The 13490-nt window shown below is 36.5% G+C and overlaps 1 protein-coding gene across 1 annotated transcript; it reads right to left on the reverse strand.

Moving 5' to 3' along the window:
- Positions 1 to 11502: 11502 nt before the first annotated feature.
- LOC145672428 (uncharacterized) lies at positions 11503 to 12810 on the reverse strand. Its single transcript, XM_081741578.1, has one exon. It carries the CDS (start codon positions 12808 to 12810, stop codon positions 11503 to 11505), a length of 1308 nt encoding a protein of 435 aa, XP_081597704.1.
- Between the last annotated feature and the right edge of the window lie 680 nt (positions 12811 to 13490).

Consider the following 13490-nt stretch of genomic DNA (forward strand, 5'->3'; position numbering starts at 1 on the left):
CCCTCCCAAATTTTTCAAGGGGTGCATTAATATACCCATATGTTATGAAAGGGAATGGACCCCTGTATACGTCCATATAACCATATAAGGTAATAACACCTCATCAAAGGGGATAAATTAGGTCAAAAACCCCCGAAATTTGAATTTTTGGCAATTTTTTTACACATGAAAGGAAACGACATAAACCCCCAATACTGATAGAGGTACATACTATGGTCCTAGGCTACCACACCCAATTTTTAGATTTGGCAATTTCCAAAATTTAAGGGGTGGGCCAAGGTACCCCTAACAAATTTTTCAAGGGGTGCATTAATATACCTATGTCTTATGAAAGGGAATGGACCCCTGTATACGCCCATATAACTATATAAGGTAATAGGACCTCATCCAAGGAGATAAATTAGGCCGAAAACCAAACACGTGGTATAACGTATTGCTTACGTTTATATTTTGGCAATTTTGTACCCCTAAAAGGGGACGAGGTGGACCACCCAAATTTAACCTGATACATATTAGGGTCCTGTACTATAATACCCAATGTTTAAATTGGGCAATTTCCAAAATTTAAGGGGTGGGCCAAGGTACCCCTCCCAAATTTTTCAAGGGGTGCATTAATATACCCATGTCTTATGAAAGGTAATGGACCCCTGTATACGCCCATATAACTATATAAGGTAATAACACCTCATCCAAGGGGATAAATTAGGTCAAAAACCCCCGAAATTTGAATTTTTGGCAATTTTTTACCCATGAAAGGGAACGACATAGACACCCAATACTGATAGAGGTACATACTATGGTCCTAGGCTACCATACCAAATTTTTAGATTTGGCAATTTCCAAAATTTAAGGGGGGTGGTCCTATGTACCCCTGCCAAAATTTAGGGGGTGGGCCAAGGTACCCCTGCCAAAAATTAGAGGGGGTGGTCCTAGGTACCCCTCGGTCATTGACCCCGGGCCAGGTCATTGACCTTTGACCTATGACGTCACCAAAATTTTTGCTGACTCGGCTGGACATACGCGGGGGCCTACTACTATAGCCTTTTCAAACTCATCCCGAAGAATACTAAATCCTTTATCATCCTCGCCTACTTCATTTTCCACTTCAACATTTAGGCTACACGGTCTCTCCCTACTCTCATATAAGTCTTCAACGTATTCTTTCCACCTTCCTATGACCTCATTTCTCTCGTTGACTACCTTCCCATTGTTATTTTCTACTGCCATCACAATACTCCCTTGTTTCCTCCGAAATTCCATAGATTTCACCTCCTTGTACATTTCCTCATATTTCCCAACTCTTTCTAATTCTTCTATGTTCTCGCATTTTCTTTTGTAAAACTCTTCCCTCGCTCTGTCTGTTTCTCTTCGTAATTCATTATTTAACTTTCTGTACATCTTTCTGCCCTCTTCTGTATCAACCTGTTTCCACATCTTCCTCTCCCTCATTTTCTGCAACATCTGCTCTGTAACCCATGGTTTCTTAGCAGTTTTGTGTTCACGGTAACCTACTGCTTCTTCTGCAGCCTGCTGTAAGCAACGTTTAATATGTTCCCACCGTTCGTTACTACCTGCGCCTATCCTTTCCTCGTTTGAACATTTTTCTTTGAATTTTTCAGCGAAAAGATTTCTTATTTCCTCGTTTTTCAACTTTTCAGTATTCAACACTTTGTTACCTACTTTTCTTCTGCCTACATTTTTCAGTTGAATATCTACTTAGGCCACCACAAGATTATGATCAGAGAAAATATCAGCCCCGGGAAGGGTCTTCGCGTTCTTTAAGCTATTCCGATACCTGTCCTGAATCATAACATAGTCTATCTGATATCTTCCGCCGTCTATTGGTGATTTCCATGTATATCTTTTTCTCTTGTGCTGATTGAACCAAGTGTTTCCAATTACTAGTGAATTCTGTCTACAGAAATTCACCAGTCCCTCTCCCCTTTCATTTCTTTCGCCTAAACCATATTTGCCTACGATACTACCTTCCTGTTTTTCTCCCACAACTGCATTGAAATCTCCCATTAGAATTATGCATGCACCCTTCTTCTCCCTATCTATAATTTCTTCTATTTTCTCATAATTTTCCTCTACTTCTTCATTTGCATGCGAAGTCGTCGGTGTATATGTCTGTATCACCACTAGATCCTTCGTTTTCCCTTTAAGTCTTAACATCATAACTCTATCATCAATAAATTCTACTTTCACTACCTTCTCCTTTAAGCGCTTTCCAAGAATTATTCCTATGCCATTATGACCGCCCTTTTCATTACCTGAGTAAAACATTCTATATCCTTCGCTGTTCAATACCCCATTACCTTCCCATCTAACTTCACAAACGCCTACCAGATCTAAATTATTTTGTTTCATTTCTTCTTTAAGATTTTCTAATTTTCCTCCCTGTAACATAGTATATTTTGTTTTAGGCCAAAACGTATCGTTATTTTTTTTCGCTATGATCCATAACATGGCTAATTATATATTTTATCTACACCAAAACACTTTCATTCCACCAGAAGTCTTTCCCAACCTATTTCGTTATCGCGACCACCTTTTACGACATCATATTGCCAGCGACTACAGTCACAACTTGTCCCGAATTAGGCAAGATATCCCGAATTTGAGGATCTTGATCGTTTCGATTTACACCTAGGAGGAACACCAAATCAGTTACACATGGAACTATTTATTCACAATAAAAATAGAAAGAAATACATTTATGAACGCAAATTACAATGAAAATTTAAACCCAAAACACACAAAGCAGAAAATTCGTAGCGCTATCGAATCTGTGGTTAGTTGAACAGAAATTATGAACAATTTAACCGGTACGAATAAACAAAACTATCATTCCCAATGATTTCACAATTGTCAACACACAGACACACACACACAAACAAATTTAGCGATATAACCATACGGATACCTCGATAGTCATTGTAACTGATTTGGTGTTCCTCCTAGGTGTAAATCGAAACGATCAAGATCCTCAAATTCGGGATATCTTGCCTAATTCGGGACAAGTTGTGACTGTAGTCGCTGGCAATATGATGTCGTAAAAGGTGGTCGCGATAACGAAATAGGTTGGGAAAGACTTCTGGTGGAGTGTTTTGGTGTAGATAAAATATATAATCAGCCATGTTATGGATCATAGCGAAAAAAAATAACGATACGTTTTGGCCTAAAACAAAATATGATCGAGATGAACTAATTTACTAATCACAAGCAGTCATCCAATTTCAATCATAGGAACACTTTAATACTGATGTAATAATTGAAACTGACGTGTGATTTTCAGGTATTTTGTATTTCAGCTTTCTTCTGTACCGCAGTTTTTGAGAGAATTATTTAAATGAAAGAAATTGAATACCATTGAATGCGTAAAAAAGTATTTTGTGATGATGAATGAATACTAATTCTTAATTAAGATTAAAACGTTAAAAAAAGGTGTATCATAGCAGAGAATATTTTTATTCCGACTGGTTTATTGCAGTAACTGTTCAATGCTCCATCTACCACTGATATTGTTAGTTAAAACGAGAAAAATGAATAATAACTGTTTCTGACCTGTCACGAATATGGCAAGATATTGACCAACACTGAAGCGTGCCTGGTGGTATGTCAGGATCATATGGTGGAGTCAGAGTACCACTTTATTACATAAATCTCTTTATATACGAATAGCAGTGGCAATATCGGAGGCATATATGCACAATTCAATCTGACAATTGTCCTTCTTGAACAATGGTGCAAAAATTACAATACAAATAAAAGTAACTTTCAAAACTACGGTATATAAAACTAATTGCTCTCCCACGCTAACGACATCTCTTGGTGTCTGGTAGGAGGCAGCTTAGCAACCGACAATTATTAAGCTGACTAACGGACTGAGATGTCTTGCTAAGGATTGTTTCCTCCAAATCTTCTTCTCATTTGTAAATTCCCTCCATGTAAGCGACAACTCTGGACATCAAGTGGGAAAGCAGCACAGCTAGTGACAGCTATTAGCCCGACTGTGATCTATTGGAAATCGGTGTGACTGACAGACTCCAACATCTTTTTTTTAAGTTTAACGTCACATCATTATGCATCGAAGTTAAGAGAGGTGATAATAATATGAATAATATGGTGAATTGAGAAAAATGGGAGGGAACGGGAGAACCCTGAGAAAACCTATACATTTGTATTTGTCCATCGTAAAGTTCAACCGGATCGAACCAGGGACCCAACGCACCAGACGCGAGTACTCTACTTTTAGTTTAAAATAGGTTTAACCTCTTAACATATGGATTTTGAACAGACAGCTTTTTTATTTTGCTATTTTTTTATTTCTCAATTGAAATAATCACTTAAGAACAGCATAAATGGAGATGATACTAATTGTTGACAATTCAACAATGAGATTATATACATCTAAAAAGCCATTAAAATTAAAGGCTAATGTTTAGCAGAAGGGGTCCAGCAATTGTTTCTAAAAATTGTTACAATTTCGGTAATTTCTGTTCACATTAGGTTAGTTTAAGTGACTTTGGGTTAGTTTAATTTAGGTTAGGTTAGTTTATGTTAGTGTAGGTGTCCAGCATAACTTTCTAAAAAAATGATAGAATTTCTTTTGTTTCTGCTTATATTAGGTTAGTTTAGGAGGCTAGCTTAGGTTAGTTTAGTTTAGGTTAGGTTAGTTTTGGTTACGTTATGTTGCGTTTAAGTACTTGCATCATTCATTTCTCCCGTAAATTTTGTGCTTTATTACGTGCTTTTGGACCCCTTCTGCTAAACATAACCCAAATTAAAATCCCGAGTATACTTGTGCTTGCAATGGGAAATATATTACCTATGGAATTTGTGAAAATATGCTACAAAAAATGCATTTGAATAATCAAAATCAACACAAAACACAGTAATACCGTCAAGATATACGTAACAAAATGTAGGCGTAAGAATTTGCTTTGTTACAATCATCGCTTGCAGACGAAAACAAACTGAAATGTTGTTGCAAGTTGCGACATCTATTAACATTAAGATTTATTATTAGGAAAAAAAAAGAAAAATCTTTGAGTTTTACGTCCCACAGTTATGCCGGTTAGTCTAAAGGAGACGGTGATTATGAGAAATGAATGAAATTGTGGAATGAAGAAAGTGGGAGGAAACGGGAGAACCCCGAGAAAACCCACGCATGCGGTGTTTGTCCACCACACAGTTCGCTTGGCGGGAGCAGGGTTTGAACCCGGGGCCCCATGCACCAGAGGTGAACGCTGTACCACTGAGCCACCGCAGCCCCTTATTATTAGGATTAGCGTAGCTCAGATTGAGAGCTTTATTATTAATATATTATTATTATTATTATTATTATTGTTATTATTATTATTATTATTATTATTATTATTATTATTATTATTATTATTATTATTATTATTATTATTATTATTATTATTTATTGTTATTAACAATTGATAAACTTAAATTGACAATATTGCTTTTTCATAACGCAATTTTAAGAAGTTTAACATTCATTGAAACAAGGAAATCAGAAATGGTTTCGTTAAAATATATATTGTTCCCATTTTTATGTTTCTTCATGTTTCACGTTTCCTCTCTATATATCTCTCTCTTCATTCTCTGTGTTTTTGTATATATATCCTCTCTTTCTCTCATTTCGTCTTTTTTTGTTTATTCCGCATCTATTCGTTTTCTTTTTTTTTTCATAGAGCTATCTCATTTTAACATACGTCACGTTATGTCCAACATGCTTAAAACCTAATTAAGTTTTCAATTAATTTTAGATGGTTTTTGTATAAGAAGAACTGAAACGAAAAAGTATGTGCATTTACTGTTGTATATATGCTTATTTATGTATATGTTATATATATATATATATATATATATATATAAACAAATGTATATTACTCATATATATACAAATGACTGTATATACTATATTAAATGTATATTATATACTTGTATAAAGTAAAAACATTTTCCAATTATATTCTAATATTTTAAAAACAGTATATACCTTTAAATGCTGCTAAAATTAATTTTTCTCCTTCATATATGCATTATCATGTTACTACAGTACAAGGGCTGTTCATTTAATTCCAGAACTGAGGCTGTGAAATATTACAAGAGCACATACCACCTATTCGTAGCTTGTAGTCTCGCTATCGATAGAAGCAGTCCTGGAACGCATGTTATTACATAATCCAGAGCAATCTTTATTTTTTTAAGACATTTTACTTTTAAGATGAATTTCACTGGAACGAACAGAATAAAGTCACACGGAGATAGATCCGTAGAATAAGGTTAGTGTGCGACGGGAATGTTACTTTTGGCCAAGAATTTGGATATCAAACCTGGATTTAAGACCAACGATTCTCATAGTGCAAATTACACTGTCCAGATGCCCACTTGCCCAAGCGTCTAAGACGAAAGAAATCACACATAACCGTACCTGTATTTGCCTCCTGTGTGCAGTTAATACAGCTGTATTACTCTCCTCGTAGATTTTGGCAACAGGAAGAATTTTGTGATTCATGATTTCAAACAAGTCAAGAAATACTGTCAGTAGCACTTTCACCTGAGATCAGACATGCTTTTGTATCTCAGAGATCCTGGTAACTTCCATTCGAATGACATTATCTTAGATTTGGGGTTATGCCAATACACCCATGTTTCATATCCTGTGATAATATTTGCCAGAAATGTCGAATCATTGGATCCATAGTGAGCTAGGATCCATAGTTAGCTTGGTAACGTAGAAACCACTGAAAGGTCGTTGCTTTATTCATTGATACATCACCGAAAGCTACTTGCAGCATTCTGTACGTCTTCGTAGTCGTTTCTTTCAGTTTAACCTTTAAGGGTATTCACTACAGCGAAATTAAACTACCGCTAATTTTAGAGTTTTTCTGTAATATCTTCAAAACAAATAAAAAAAATATTCGAAAAGCAGAAACGTAGTGAACTAGACAATACGTTTTTGCATGTGATACCTTTACCACAATTAACCTATCTGCTTTTGGTATGCCGCTATTTACAGAAACCGCCAAAAAAAAAAAATGCTAAATCTATCTACAGTTGCAAATCGAAAGCGGATACATGAGTTGTGTGATAACGGTATCATATACAAAATCGTATTGTCTAGTTCACTACGTTTCCGCTTTTCGAATATTTTTATTTGTTTTGAAGATATTACAGAAAAAACTCTAAAATAAGCGGTAGTTTAATTTCGCTGTAGTGAAGACCCTTAACGTACCTAGCCTAAATCGTCAACGTTCTTTACCAAGCTGAGGTCTTCTAGGGACCCCAGGTATTATTTTAATTTCTCAACTTATCTTTTTGTATTTTTAACGAACATATCATTGATCTAATTATGTAGCAGATATCCCAAAAGAATGCAGGGCACATTTAAAAATCGAGAATAAATTCGTTCTCATAGTTGCGGCAGTATCACCAAATATCACCCTCTGGGGTCCCTATAGGACCCCGCTTGGTGTGTTAAGGGTTAAGATAAAATTTAACACAGATTCACTGTTGCTTTCGATGACCCATTTCACACAATCTGGCACGGTTCACACGATGTACCACCTGCAAACCGTTTCACATATCTCTTCAAGAGCTTAAGTAAGAGACAACGCTGTGACGCCACCATCAAATGTTGTCACATGTCTCTGCGGTAAACAATCAGAGCTCAACTAATACTTTCCGAGCTAAAAAAAAAAATAATAATAATATAAAAATACTATAGTGCGTCCAGTAAGAGAACGTCTCTGACACTTCGCAGTGACATTGCCACTACTTGCGTACACTCAAGGTTTTTTTCGGTGCAACTGTAGTGGCAATTTAATTAATGGTATCTGACAGAGTGATCGTGGTTGGTAACACTGGTATCAAAGTAGGGGCTGCAATGTCCCACCGCATGTGGTAAGAAAGGTCAGAGACCATCTCTTGTTGGCCGTGCTATAGGAATTAAATGAACAGCTAGACTAGTCGGTATCTTAATTGGTTGGTTAACTGTTTTGAAATTTAAGTTCTCAGTTCAACAGGGAGGCTATTTGTGACATGGATATCTAATTTAACCTGGAATCCGAATTACTAGTATATTGATGCGTCCACTTGGAATTGAACTTATGTCTTCCAGGACAAATACAAGAACACCATCTTTTGTATCACAGTTACAATATGTATATTAAGATTTGATATACAAAAAGGTCAGTGTCTTAGTCGAGTCAGGGTAGCCTAGTAACAAAGCGTTTCATTCTGATGATAAGAAATATAGCTGGAACCCTGTTCAGTAAACAAAATGAAATCTTTCAGTTTAACGTCCCACTATTATATCCTTTAGGCTAAGGGAGACGGATGATTAAGGTAAGTGAGTGATGATGAAAGAGTTGGGAGAGTGAGACTGTGGGAATAAACCCACAGATCCGTGGGAAAACCCACAGACACTATGTTGTCCTACACAAACTTACTTGGGCTGTTGATCGGGCCAGAAACCCCGTGCACCAAAGATAAGCGCTCTACGCACAGTAAACATGTACTTGTGTTTTTCGTTTTCTACAATAACAGTTTCCTTTTACACAGCAACAACATCATTTTACAAAGACAATCGGTGTCCTTTTCGGCTGATCTAGTAGCTTTCGTGTGTGTATTTGGTGCAGGCTGTCTTGGATTCGATTTCCGGTCGAACAGAATTTTGAAAATTTTGGACGCATTATGATGCTTTAGATTTTACAGTAAACTATAAATGAATGTCCCATTCAGCCCCTCGGTGATGAAAAAAGACGTTATACTTTAACAAACAAAACAAAAGATAGCTGAATGTTTGTTGGATAGCCTTTCTACATCACTGCGTGCTTGAATTCGGTTTCTGTTAACATTCCATACTACAGTCTGAAAATTCAGGTGGATTTTAAGACATTATCATCACAACCCTTTCTATGTTATCAACAAAACACAGAAAACACACGAACTCTGTAAAATTTAGGTCAAATACAAGTATTAATGATTATATTATTAAGATTTATATGATTGGTTGAAGCTTAGTTTTCCTTGGTTGATAGATTAGAGCTCTGCGTTCCATTATTGATTGATTGATTGATTGACTGATTGATTGGAATTTAGTTTTTCTTAGTTGATTGATTTATTGATTGGAGCTTAGCGTTCCCTGATTGATTGATTTGATTGATTAGAATTCTCATATTGATTGATTTGATTGATTAGAGTTCCCAGATTAATTGTTTGAAATTTAACGTTCCTTAATTGATCGATTGAAGTTTAGTTCTTTATGATTGATTGATTGGAGTGTTCCGTTCGCAGATTGATTGATTAAAATTTTAGCGTTTCCTGAGCGATTGATTGTAGTGTAGCCTTTCTTGGTTAATTGATTCACTGATTGGAAATTAGTGTTCTCTTTTCAGTACCGGGACTATATGAGACGGGATGTAGTATTTGCTTAAATCAGGATCAAAAGTACCACAAGGTGTGTATATACGTGTAAGATACCTTCACCGTGAATCAAATCCGGGACCACTTTCAGAGAAACAACTTGTGAGGGACACTTAAACACTAAAGAGCGCTAAAAGAGACCATGGACTTTTTATAATCAATATTTCTTAAACTGCGGTCTTCAAGATCTGTCATTGTGATAATCTTAGATTGAACATTAGTAAAAAACCAAAGGGGGAGAAGAAAAATTCAATTGAATTGTGCATCACACACTTTAGTAGAGAATATCATTGTTATTTTATTTTTTGAAAATTATACAATAAGGTCATTGCGTCGAATATGCGCTCCGAGGGAAAATGCGCACTTCGTAAGAAAACGGACAGCATGTAGCAGAAGCTGCTATGTTAAGTTGTTCTTAACAGACAGGAGGACGCTCAAACCACTGCTACGTGTTGCTGCACAAAAAGGAGAAATTCGCTCACAACTACATCAATGTTATTGACAATTTATTGTATGAATATGTGTGTGTAGCATCAAAAAAGTGTCTGATGTAATATTGAGTGTTTGAGTATTGTGCTTTAGGAGAGAAAGAAAAGGAAACATAATTGCGACTCTGGTAGCCGTCATGAAAACAATTCATGGGTAACACAGGGAGTTGGTAATATTCGGAGCAGCATGCAAGTCTCGCTGCAGGGCGACATTGGGGAAATACGCGCCCTGCTACTTTGGGTGAAAACGCGCACCCTACACAACAATAAGATGAGTGTATTTCCCTATAGAACCGCAAGACCACTACATTTCTAAACAGTACGGGAGGTGGAATTAACCTTTAAAAGTCCACTAATGTCTTTTTTTAAGGTAGATTTTGAAAGAAATGCTATCTATTACAGTCGTTACCATGTTACGGCTTTCGGAAAATTTCTAGGTAACTTTTCGTTCCGTGGTACCAGACCTCCCTAGATCTCAAAACGGGTTGCATAACATAAGTAGCACTCAAATCTATAATATACTTTTGCAGTGTAAAAATGTCAGAATGCACCTCAGCCTGTAGACTTGGCCGAAAGAGACTTGTTTACTTTCTTGTGCGTATAGTCAAAGGGATTAATCTGCAACTGTTGGTACGGCACTCAACGCTTTTCGTGCAACACGTACTTTTCCGTTAAACGCAGATGCTGTTCCTGCAAATGCTTACAGTCCATCTGCGGGTTCACGATCTCCAACAGAAGAAAACAATCGCCAATGCCATCAGCTTGTACGAAATGCGAATAATGAGAATGCACCATTGCCTCTAACTGAACTCAATGTGTTATGCAGCAATGTTTCATGTGTGTCCGATGACAACAGCTTCACATCTCAACGGCTATTTCTAACCGTGTCATTTGCATTATTGCATCTATTGCTACACAGTGACACAACATCTCCTGCTACGGTACTAAGAAAGAAAACATCAAAGTGCTACTGTTCTTGCATCTGTTCACTATATGACTGTGCTACGTCAGGTAAAAACTTCTATTAAGGCTACTGCTTCCGAAAGAAAAAATAGGAAAGTTACAAACACGCAAAAATATTGCAGGACAAGGCCATTCATCATTAGAAATTCGTAACAAAAAAAATTATTGTGGTGTCTGTAATGGATAGTTTTACACAGAAGAAAACGGACAAGAATGGATACAGTATACCAGATGCTCACTCTGGTATCATGTTTCTTGTGGTTCTGCCCAAGACATGGTTTCCTTAGTCTGTGATCAGTGCCACAAATAAGATATTCTCTGTTTCACCTTATGAAGAATATAAAACGGAAATGACGTTCAACGAGCGCGACGTTGCCACTTATAATGAGTATGAGGCGGCTGATTTGAGAGAGAGAGAGAAAAAAAAAAACAAGAACATAAACCAAACAGCGCAGCGGTAAGCGACTCAATAATAATAATAATAATAATAATAATAATAATAATAATAATAATAATAATAATAATAATAATAATAATAATAATAATAATAATAATAATAATAATAATAATAGTAAAAGAAGAAGTATAAGTACTTACCATACGTAATTTACTCTCGGAGGTAAGAAACACCCAAATCGTCTTCATCCAGGTCCATGTCCTGATCCTCATTGACACTGTTGGCTGCTTCTTCGTCACTTTCACTTTCTGAATCACTATTTAAATCTATAATGAGTCTGTCATGTACAATTTCAATCAGTCCATCTGCATCCCACATTTCTTTCTCAATTTTTTTAATGTGTTCAAAATAGTTTTTACAGTCTTCTGAACTAATTTTTTTTATCCCTTCCTCGAGCAAAATCTGAACGTCAGACAATTTAAATGTTTTATTTTCTGAAGCAACATGGCCCTTAACTTTACTCCACACAAGTTCAATAGGAGAGAGTTCACAATGATAAGGGGGCAGAAGAAGTACTTCATGTCCGGCTTCCTTTGCAATACGGTCTATTCTATAGGAGACTTCTATATTAGAAGCAACCTTATTCAACATTTCTATTACTTCAAATTTGTTCCAGTTTGAATCACATTCAACACCTTTAGTTTTTAACCACTCCACAATTTGTTTTTTACTACATGATTTCGTTGGGATTTTTTCGTCCTTTACTGAATGTGTGGGAGCATTGTCAATTACAATCACGGAATTTGGTGGTACATTCGGAAGGAGTTTTTCTTGGAAATATTGTTCATATTTTGCTGAATCTAATTCTCCGTGATAATCACCTGTTTTTGTGCCGCGAAAAACGAGGTCAGCTCCAGGGATTAACCCACTCTCAGTCATTGCATGAATAACTATTACCCTCCCCCCCTTTCCAGAAGGTGCCTTGACACCTGAGGACAAACCTTCTCTCCAAGCTTGGTTAGCTGTTTTGATAGTAGTATCATGCCATGCCTTTGACTTTGTGTGACCAGCGTTGACCCAGGTTTCGTCAGTATAAACAATGCACTTACCTTCTTGCCTCCGTTGCTTAATATTCTTCAAATATCGATGCCTCCATGCGATAATGTCCTCTCTCTCAATCAACAGAGATTGGCGCTTACGAGACATAAAGCTGAATCCCATGTCAAGTAGAAGGCGATGCAACGTCGATAATGATAAAGTAGGCAGGTCGTCGTCCTCTGCAATAATACGATGAATTTTCCGCAAAGAAGGAAGCTCATTGTCTCTATACATTTTATGAATTTTGCGGCGTATTGCTGCTTGGGTAAAAGAGTCATATTTCTCCAGCCTTGTATTTTTATTGTCGCTTGGTCTTTTCTTGCGTGGAGTAGAAACTTTTCCTTTAGTGCGATGGAATTCCTGACGCACTTTCGATATAGTTGTGATTCCCACTAATGTTGCTTCAGAGGTCTTCCTCATTGCTTCTGAAACAGTTTCAATACCCCCCTTCACTGCCTGGTTTCGAAAATATGAATACACGTTTAATAACATTGTTTTCTCACCAGTAGAAAGAGGTTTCCCTTTCTTTCTTTGCTTCTTATAACAATGTGGGGAATTTTCAGTCATTCTCTCTCTCTCTCAAAAAAAAAGCACTATAGCAGTTAAACACAAAATTAACTAATAACAACACTAATAATAAAATAGATAACACACGAAGTAACTATAACAAGAAAAATATACAAAATAAAACAAAACAGAAGATACGCGCACCAAAAATTCACTGAACTAGCACAGATCAAAATGGATCAAAACTGTCATGCGTAGCGCTTCTGACGACCAGCGACGTGGCAACAACTGAGCTCATGTTGCCAAACTTACCCTATCGTAAGAAGTTTAACTGATAAAGAATGAGTTTGCATACCTCTATTGTTATTCTAGCAATCAGTCTTACTTTCTTTTTTTATCTGCTGTAAAAGTTTCTACATTTTAAAAAGTTTTTCGATACTCCGATATTTAAGTGAGAGTAAATTTGACAATCTTACTTGCGTCATGCCTTTTCTTTTGTCATCGGCTATAGTTAGGGTTGCAAGTACTTATATTATTGTGCTAGCTGAACGTACTAGCTACGCTGGACACTCGAACAATTTATAAACTGCCAC

The sequence above is a fragment of the Thermobia domestica genome, chromosome 16 (assembly GCF_964235325.1).
Source record: "Thermobia domestica chromosome 16, izTheDome1.hap1.1, whole genome shotgun sequence".
In the NCBI taxonomy this organism is placed as follows: domain Eukaryota; kingdom Metazoa; phylum Arthropoda; class Insecta; order Zygentoma; family Lepismatidae; genus Thermobia; species Thermobia domestica.